The 10,320-nt window shown below is 41.8% G+C and overlaps 2 protein-coding genes across 3 annotated transcripts in view; one reads left to right on the top strand and one right to left on the bottom strand.

Moving 5' to 3' along the window:
- The window catches only part of LOC103363025 (cysteine and histidine-rich domain-containing protein 1), a 7,998-nt gene extending 7,531 nt beyond the window's left edge, over window positions 1-467 (top strand). The window contains exon 11 of the mRNA XM_008289602.1: window positions 1-467. This exon is cut by the window's left edge and continues 22 nt beyond it. Within this exon, the coding sequence (XP_008287824.1) occupies window positions 1-336 (336 nt within the window). The 3' untranslated portion in view covers window positions 337-467.
- A 2,351-nt stretch (window positions 468-2,818) lies between these two features.
- LOC103363024 (diacylglycerol kinase eta) overlaps window positions 2,819-10,320 on the bottom strand; it is a 90,201-nt gene continuing 82,699 nt past the window's right edge. For both annotated transcript variants that reach the window (XM_008289600.1, XM_008289601.1), the window contains 4 exons: window positions 10,207-10,296; window positions 9,339-9,452; window positions 9,045-9,159; window positions 2,819-6,644 (listed from right to left, as the gene is read on the bottom strand). In XM_008289600.1, coding sequence (XP_008287822.1) covers window positions 6,592-6,644; window positions 9,045-9,159; window positions 9,339-9,452; window positions 10,207-10,296 — 372 coding nt within the window. In that variant the 3' untranslated portion in view covers window positions 2,819-6,591. The remainder of the gene's footprint in view (window positions 6,645-9,044; window positions 9,160-9,338; window positions 9,453-10,206; window positions 10,297-10,320) is intronic.

Raw genomic sequence — 10,320 nt, 5'->3', positions numbered from 1 at the left:
CTCAAGAAGGCTGACTCAGTGTCCTGGGGCAAACTGGAAGACCCAAACTACAAACCTGAGGTAGAGCCAGTTGAAGATCCCCTCACTGTAACCAATGAACCTGTCCAACCCACCTGGTACATAGCAGATGATGACATCAGTGACTCTGATGAAGAGTGGGCCTATGACACACCACAGAACAAAAACATCCAGAAAAAGAAATCTGAGGAAGACAAGCAGAACCTCAAGAGAAAGGAGGTGGAACAGGAGATGAAGGCAGCAATGGAGGAGAGAAGAAAGCAAGAAGAACAGAGGACACAAGAGGAAGAATTTGAAGACATGCCAGAGCTTGAATAACTACAATGTACTCAGCACAGTTCAAACAACCAAACACTGTTTGGTTGTTACCACAAACACTTTAATGTAAACACAGATTTACAACTGACTGTAACTTCAACACAACAAATAAAGACTTTTTTTCTACATCACACTTTGATGCCTACTTCCAACTTCACTCACTGACACATACAAAAGTGTTGAAGCTACACAGTCAACATCTGTGAAGAAAACACATTCACACTTTCATCAATATGCTGCAAATAAAACATATAAGTTCAATTACACTTAACACAAACAGGTTAAAACTACTTTTGAAATAACACTCAGACTCTAATGAACACAAAATTAAAGTGGTTGCCTTTAATGTCTTCATTTTGTACGATTACATGCAAACATTGTCAGAGAAAACCTTTTGTACTTTACAAATGCCAGCTTTCATTTCACCTACTTCACATTTCTGTTACATTGTTGTTTCTAAATAGCACCTTTTTAAGAATGACTTTACATGCACTTCAAACATGTTTGACTCACTAACAGCAGCACAGAGACACTGCTGTAACTGGATGTAATCAAACACCACCCAATTATCCCTCATCACTAATATCTTGACAATATTTATGAATGAACTTTTGCTGTCACTACTTCTAAAGGTTGACATTGTCTCACAAGGTAACTTTCACAGCACTTTTTTTTTTTTTTTAAGTCACTGACAAATCCAACAAAACCTCACACAGTGCCATTTCACTCAACTCCTCTTTTATCCACAAAACACCGTTTGAACCTTTACACATAAACTACTCTGCAAACACCATATAAGATATACTACATTGCCAAAAGTATTCCCTCACCCACCCTCAAAATCATGTGATCCAATCACTTTCATGGCTACACATGTATAAAATCAAGCACCAAGACATGCAGACTGTTTCTACACACATCTGTCAAAGACTGGGTCACTCTCACTCAATTCCAGCATTGTCCTCTGATAGGACGTCACCTGTGCAACAAGTCCAGTCATGACATTTCCTCTCTCCGAAAACTCCCACAGTCGACTGTCAGTGGCATTCTGACAAACTGGAAACAAACACGAACTCAGCCACAAGCAGTAGGCCATGTAACCTGACAAAGCTGAGGGAGCAGAAGTCACCAACTTTCTGCAGAGTCAATTGCCACAGACCTCCAAAGTTCATGTGAACCTCAGATTAGCTCAACAACACTATGTAAAAAGCCTCATGGACTGTGTTTTCCATGGTAAAGCACCTGCATCCAAGCCATTACTCACCAAGTGCAAAGCATCACATGCAGTGGTGGAGACACGCTCTCTGGAGTGACAAATCTGGCAATCAAGTCTGGGTTTGGCAGCTGCCAGGAGAACAGTACTTCTCTGACTACACTCTGGCAAGTACACTTTGGTGGAGGGAGGATTGTGGTGTGGGACTGCTCTCCAGGAGCTGGGCCCCTCAGGTCTAGGGAAAGGAACTCTGAATACTGGACAACTTCATGGGAACACTTTGGAGATGGCCTCTTCCAGCATGACTGTGTACCAGTGCACAAAGCAAGGTCCATAAACACATGGATGAGAGGGTTTGGTATGGACTGGCCTGCACAGAGTCCTGACCTCAACCCAACAGCACACCTTTGGGATGAATTAGAGCACAGACTGAGAGCCAGGCCTTCTGGTCTAACATCAGTGTGTGACCTCACAAATGCACTTCTGGAAGAATGGTCACAAATCCCCATAAACACACTCCTAAAGCTTGTGGACTGCCTTCCCGCTGAAGCTGTTACAGCAGCAAACGGTAACCCAACAACATACTAAACCCTATGGATTAGGAATGGGAAGTCAGTTCAGATGCAAGTCAAGGCAAGTGAGCAAATACTTTTGGCAATATAGTGTATGTTACTGTTCTCCAAAAACAAATACACAGTCTTTACATGTTGAATTTAGTAGGACTTTATTTTTAACAGGACTTGTAATGGAGTATTTTCACATTGCTACTTTTACTGAAGGGATTTACATTGTTTTACACATTAACACCCACTGAATAGAAACGCACAGAAATACAGTGAAGACAGCAGGTTGGGTTGTTTGTCATCACAAAAAAAAACTTTCATTTTCTACTTTTACTTGTTCAAAAGGTTCATTGTGTCATACATGAGCCTTTTTGAAACCTAATTTTAATCATTGACACATCCTACAGACACAAAAAACTGATGTGTTAACTGTAAAGACGATATAGGACATACTACTTACCCACCTCGAAATGCCTCTGGCAACCATCACTCTCAAAGTGGTCATTCTTCCCAACAACATGTCTGCAAAAAAAAAGCAAAACAAGACACACAGGTACAGCTACAAGTGCAAAATAAGCCTTTACCTTCATCTGAGGAAACAGTCCAGCCTTCTCTCTCTCTCTCTCTTCTCCTGCAAGACAAACACCAACGAAAACCCAACAACAAACTTCCCCACACGACACAAAGACGCCACTGGACACAAGGCTTCACACTTGAATAATTCATTTAATCTCCAGAGAGGTTGCACTGACTTTGTCTTTGTTACACACTGCACACGATAACACAACAAAACACCTCGCGACGCACAAGGTCGTGCAACATCTAGTCCGGCTCCAGCACTGCGCGCATTGGCTGATCAGGGGGTGCGTTCACAAATGTTCTCTATGGAATACTGTTGCACAAACATGGCTGAGTGCTTGAAATCGGTGGGTTTTCCTCTCTGCTCCTCAGAAGAGTCTCAGTCCAAAATGACATTTTTGCAGTTTGACAAAAAAAAATTAACAGCCACAAAATATCTTTAAAAAATGCAATGCATTCAAAGAAAACAACAACAACAACACAGGCAGATAGATCCAGAAATGGCTTCCACATGTGAGTCTTTATAAGCACAACAAAAGCCAATAAAATCAAAACTACAAACAGTTCAACCAAATATTAGCATCAGCACAAACTCAACATCTCCTCTTGTGTCTAAATAACACTTAAAAATGTCAACAACTTTGGCTTAAAGTTATAATAAACGTACCTACTGTTATTGAAATGAAACCATGACGATGGATTGGCAGGAGAGCGACTGCACCACTACTGATGTAACGTCTGCGTATACATTTCTATATATTTATCATTCTTTTACAATTGGTTAGATATATTACATTTTATCCACACACTTTTGTCCGTATACATTTGTCATAAATAAAAGATTCCTGTCATCAAATCAATTATAAAATAAACTCACACACACACATACACGCAAATGTCTTTTTTTCTTCCCCCCATTAAGTTTGCTTCTTTGTAAAGTGCAAGGCAAGATACAGTAAACTTTGAAATGTACGACACACGCATGTAAGCTCCCACGCACCCTGAACGTCTCACCACCCACTAAAGTCACTACGAACTTGGCACGACAACCACTAAAGCCTCTAAGGTGTAGAGCGGACACAGCAGCAGCACGATCCTACCAGAGCTGAACACCGAGTAGCGCCTCACAGTAGCTCCAAAGGGCCACTTCACACACAAAATAAACCGTTTCTAGAAAAAATAAAAGCACAGAAATGATCCTTTGCTAGTTTCCCGCCTTGTTCGTGTCCAAACTAAGACTCCAAAGTGAGTTCTTGAATCATACTACTGTTTTTTTTGTCCCTTTTCATCACAAACAAGCGAAGCTGCGCATTACAACACACGTTTCTGTGGTTCTTCCTTTATATCAACACCACCAAGCTCACTTTGTGCAACATCTTCAGCTGCTCACATTTTAGCTTCTTTCTTCAAGTAACACTCCAATGTTTCACTAAATTCACTTTTTTCTACCACGCTCAGGCGAGATTCTGATGAAACTTTTAAGGCCAAAACGCTGTTTTCCAGTTTCTCTAATCAACATTTTCATCGTTTCTATTTGACACTGAACATTGCAGCTTTCTGAAGTCACCCAACATGTCGTGACATTCACTTTTTTGCTGTCTTACTGCGTTTTCTTACACACCTCCAACAGCTCAACTGTTCTCTAACACATTTCATTTTAAGTTCACTAAAAGAAAACAGCTTTTAAACATCTATTAGCTGAGACGTTGGACTTTTCTCTTGACCGTAGCCTCGCAAAATAACTAACCTTAAGCTACCTTGGCAGATAAAAACTAATAAAAAGCTCATTAAATACATCCACATGACACGTTCTGGTGAAGCAGGCATCGTTAACTTTACTACTTATTTAATCTGATGGTATTTTTAGCTCATAGTTAACTCAGGTCCTAGCTTGACTAGTTCACATTAGTTCTGTATTAAATTAAAAGCACTGACATGTTATGATATTATTTGTCTGACTGTCTCTTAGTTGCTTACACACAAATTCAACTACGTTTCTAACAAAGACTGTTTAAAGGTAAAAACAGCCGTCCTCCAACATATTTAACATCTTTAACGACGGCCCAGATCACACCTTGAAGCTCACAAACTGTCCTCTTTGGCAACAAACACTAAAACCAGCAAATAAAAGACGTTTCCTAGCCGCTGCGAGGCGTGTTTCACCTTTACTGCAGCTCAATGTTCTCCCATTGAAGTGAAACGCATCTCTTTACCGAGTGCACAGACCAAACAAACATGTTCATCCTCTCGTCTGTCTGAAGGTAAAACAGCAAATAAGTGACCTTCCTGGACTCCTTTAAGGATCATTCCTGTCAAGACGCTGCCTCTAAGAGCACACGTGTCTAAAAACCAACTCTTTCCGGCCCCAGCTAGAGCAAATAATCACACATCCAACACTGGCGTTTGCTCAGAGACACTTAGAATTAGCACACAGGCTGTAAATCAACACACTCTTCAACTTCTTCTCTTCTCTGGCAGTTAAACAGTCTGGTCCTGGTCGAGCAGGTTAAAACCAAATCAATGCTCACAAAATGTCACCAGTCAGAACAAACGAGCTAAAAATTTCACTATAATGAGGCAACTTGCACTGTGAGGCGTAGGGAGGCTAAGTATGCATGCAGGGACACACAGGACGGCTTCCATTATACGCACGGTGGCCGAGGAGCCGCTCAGAGGGGGAAGCAGCAAAGCTCAGACAGCTTCACGGGTTGGGAAAATAAGATATACAAAAAAATATAAATATAGATTTGTAATAATCAGAATAATAGCTTTGAACCACAGACAAGGCAAAATCAAACACCCACTGACTCTTATATTACACGTACAATCATGAATATGGCAAAGTAGAAGCGGTACACTGAGTAGCTGTGACGTTCAGTCCTCGATGCTTCCTCCACCACACGCCGGCAAAAACATCTGACTTAGGGAGTCACTTCATCTGCTGCTGCTGCAGCTAAACGCTTCTTCATAAAGCAGGTGAGACGACGGGAGTAGATCCTACTGACTCCCACATAAGTCACACTCCAGGCCTTGATCATAACTGAGCGATCGTCTCGTGAGGCTGCAGATGAAATGACTCACAGCCAAGGTCAGTATTTTTGCCGCCTCGGACCACACGAGTCACACGACAGCCTATTAAGAACCACTTTAGGACCACGACAGTAGAACCTTTGTGAAATCATACATGGTTTATCGTTTAACGCTATTCACAGGTTAATACAAGTCCACACAAGTACATTCCTCGGTATATTTTTTGCAACATTTAAGATATTCTCCAGTTCAGTAGACGATAAGGTTGAGATGTTTCAGTTTGTTCATTTTGTCGATTAGTTGCCGTCAGAGTTCTCATGGCAGTAGCAACACCGAATAAATACTCTTCTCACGATCAAAAATCAAAGTCTGAAGGCTGTTCAGAAGTTCAGAACTAAAACGATTAAGTTAGAGAGAAAAAAGCCAAAGACTGTAACAACTCATGATAGTAGATAGAAAACAAGATGGCTGCCCTCGACATGCAAGGAGAGCAGCCACGTAAACACATTTCTTTGTCAAAGAAACAGAAACAAGGTGGACGCCGCCGCCGTCGCCCCAAAACCTCCCCCGTCTCCCGTTTGACTGGCCGCTGGCCACACCTACACAACCAAAAACACTTGGTGAAGCAATGTGATGTGAAGCCAGGCCCCTTCCAAAAGATTCGAGAAAAACAGGAACAAAAAATAAAAGAATTCCTCCCGCTGTGCAGAAAAAAAGATGACACCAGAAGTGAAAAGGGCAGAAAGATGGTTTTCCTTTTCTTCCCAACACCTCCGTGAAGCCACTGAGCGTGGCGGGTAGAGAGGAGGAGGAGGAGGACAGGCCCGTTGTCAGGGTGACGGGATGGAAATAAAGCACCTCATCAGGACTTCAGTTGCCTGAAGAATCTGCCTCTGCGGCTCCACCTTTGATGTCCCAAGCTCCTGCAGAGGAGACACAAATACAACTGATGAGAAACAAACAGGCTGCAGCTGACGATTATTTTCATCGTCTATTAATCGTATGTATCTTACCCATTCCAGAAACAATCATAGAATAACTTGTATTATGTAATCTTACTTCTCATTAGCTCTGTTTTTATGCTCCACTCTCTAAACACCAGACATGTTGCACCTCTTTTCTTTGACCACATTAGAGGTCCACTGTCATAATGGTGTGATATCATCATGTGACATTTTCCAGACGTCACAGCAGAAAAACGAGCACATGTACAGTGACGCCGTCAAAGTCCAGACTTTAAACTCTCTCCCAGGTTTCGTTTCATGTCGATAGGCCGTGTAAAACCACAGAGATGATGCACACGTAAAACGCACATAAAACACGCGCTGCAGACGTCACATTTCTTCGTCATTGTACACAACGAAACTGAAAGAAAGTCCCTGGAAACTATTTCCTGCAGTGGCATCGATAAAAACATGACCTAAACAACACCTACTTTGTATATAGTTGCAAATATTTAACATTACTTTGATTTTTATATCAAATGTACCGTTCCATGTTCATATCTGCGACCTATATTTACATTTTCAGCTTTCAAAATGCTTCCTTGAGCATGTTTGTGTCTTTCAATAAAATCAACAAATCTTTCTTTTTTATAGGATTTCATATTTTCTGTGTTTCTGAGCCCAAAATGTTAATATAGTAGGTTGAAGTGAAAACATAACACTTGATGATTTTGTGCAGATACCAAACATGTGCACACTAAACATGTTTCTATGTGGTGTCAAAACTACAAGGATGCAAACAGCCAAACCAGGCCAGACTTCTGAAGGTTAAACGTCTTTCTTGAATGTAACACGTGAGTTCTCAGAAACCTCCCAACGACAACGACGACTGAATCTAACACCGAGACGCAACTTCCTCTCTTTTTAGAGCAAACCTCCTTCAGGGTAATCAGACCTTCAAAGGCTCTCGTCGCTTTCCTCACCAGTGTGAGATTGATGAAAGCTGCCGGCTCAGTGTTTGTTGTGCAAACTTGCCAATTTATAGCTCACAAGGCTTTGTGGTTTGGTTCTGGTGTCGGATGGTTCACACACAGTCAGATTGTGCTGTCAGACACAATCCAGTGTTTTAGACAGCCGGTGTGTCCACAGCAAACACAATCATTTAAATTAATCTGGCTTCATACAGCTGCTGCAGATTCACCGTTACACGCCTGGATCCCAGAGCTGTGGACAGTCTGCCACAGATCACCAGCCAGAAGCAAACACAAACCAGAAACGGACTGGGCTCCATGTAACGACACCAACACACCAATACACGCCTGGACTTTGCTCAACCCAGTTTGTTGTTTTTGACTCTCACTGGTTTGCATCCTGTGGCTCTGAAGTGTGACTGTACGACTCATTGAGGACTTTTTGACAGATGTCACACCAGGATCACAGATATCAGGTTCAATATTAACAATATCAATCACTAACATCTGGCATGAACAACACTGAACTAACAGCTGTTTATTCCTCCACTCAAAGGGAACACATGGCAGGACATCATCCAGATGTTGGCTTCCTACACACACGTCCATTAAGATGATTTTGATACTTAAAAAGTGCGTTCCTATCACAGACAACTGACAACAGCCCATGTAGACAGCATGACTTGGTTTTAGTCAGTAAATCCGACCTTGGGACACCTTATTTTATAACAACTTTTGGTCTCAGTAGAAACTACAGGCTTCCCTGTGCACAACAAACTAGCTGGTTAGCATGTACTGTAGCATCATGTGAGGTGTTTATGGACCACCTGGAAATTGGAGTGTCTCTCAATGAGCAGATTTTTAGCAAGTGAGCTATTTTGGAAGCAATTGTATTTAAATGTTGGCCAACAAGAGCTACACTTTCTGTCCTATTTTGTACATTTGCATACATGTAGTTCAACATGCTAGTCAAAGCAGTGCTTTTTTACATAAAAAAAATCATAAATATTTTGTCACTACAATCAATAATTCAGAGAAATAATTATCTTATTACTTTTATTTTTTGCTACAATGGGCCATTTGTCATTTCTTCAACAGACACTGCCATTTAATTTCTTCTCCCATTTAAAAAAAAAGTCAAGTTTCACTTTAATATTCACTGTATAACAGATGAAAAACACAAGATTAAACGTTTTTGTAACACGATAGCTTAAATCTTGGGTCAGATTATGTTGATACTTGATTTAACTTTTGCAACTTCCTGACTGTATTGTTTAAAAATGCACCTTTGATTTAAAATCAATCACAAAAGCCAAACTACATGTTGTGCATACAGAGGCTCTGAAGTGTGACAGGATATCAGGTGTTGGAGACCAAAGGCTTTGAAGGCAGCGTCCTGATGTTTTACCTGAGAGAGAACTGTTGGACTTCTGCTTGTGGAGCTTCTCTCTCTCCTTCTTCACCTTCGGAATGATCTTCAGCTTCATGCTGCTGCTGCTCTTCGTGCTGCCCCTCACCGAGTCCTGAAAAACAATGGAGGAGTCATTAGGCAAAAACAGAAAGGCACTGAGGGATATTTTGATATTTTGGTCGTCAGTGAGGGCAGATGGGCTGCTACTAGTCAGGACTGAGCAACAGAAGCGACGCCGCGGCACTTGGCTGGTTGTTAGACTCATAATACCACGGGTTCTGTCCCTCCTACCTCCTCAGAGCACTGCATGAGCGGGCAGATCCAGTGGATGTCGTCCAGCTTGTGGAGCTCAGCGCTGAGGCTGTTCAGAGTCGAGCGAAGCTCCTCTTCCTCCGGAGACTCCGACTGAAGAGGAGCAGATGACAAATGCTCCAAAAGTTTACTTTCAAAGTACAATTTCCTAATCAGAATGTGACATTAGCTCACAGACAGCTGCACTTGTACAACGTTTTGTCCACTGACACTTTTTTACAACATTCTCCATCTGTACATCTGCAAAAGGCCAACATCTGCTGTGTGACCACGACGTACATGTAGCCTCTGAGTATATGGAGCTCAGACGTAGCAACACCGAGCAGCTGTTAACTTTAAAAGGTGTCAACAGTGGCGTTCAAGGATTTCTCTCAGAATAATACGCATACATCATCTAGATTCTGTTTACTGCGCTGTTTGATCATCACAGGTTCACTTCATCATTACAAGGATGTTTCTGGAACCTAAACGAGTCGCCAAAGTTCATATTTCCGACTAGAATCACAGAAGGTACAAATGTGTGAAAGCTAAGACCAGCTTGTGAATTCTGAAAAGGCTTTTAAACATTATGAAACAGACCGTAGAAACAAACGGGGAAAATAACCAGAAAACTAAGTCTCCAGTGTTGTTGCTGTTGTTGTCGTGATGTGCAGTATTGTGCAGCTCTGCACAAAGAGCTATTGTTTAAAACAAGGTATGTTTCCTCACACCGTAAATAAAGCTACAGCAAACACAAACCAAACAAAGACACTCGGCAGCACAAACTGAAATGTGAGACGTCACAGAGCTCCAACGCTTTCAGCAGAGACAGACGAAGGAAACAACAGACGACGCTGTCGGGCTTTACCAGTAGTTTTCCATCCAGCAGCATCCTGGTTTCCGCCTGGAGAACTTTACTGCTGTTGACGATTTCCACTGCAGTGCTGCGACTCAGACACTGAAAACACAAAAACATCACTTC

This window comes from Stegastes partitus, unplaced genomic scaffold, assembly GCF_000690725.1.
Source record: "Stegastes partitus isolate 25-593 unplaced genomic scaffold, Stegastes_partitus-1.0.2 Scaffold625, whole genome shotgun sequence".
NCBI lineage: Eukaryota > Metazoa > Chordata > Actinopteri > Pomacentridae > Stegastes > Stegastes partitus.
This window is presented reverse-complemented; position numbering and strand designations above follow the sequence as displayed.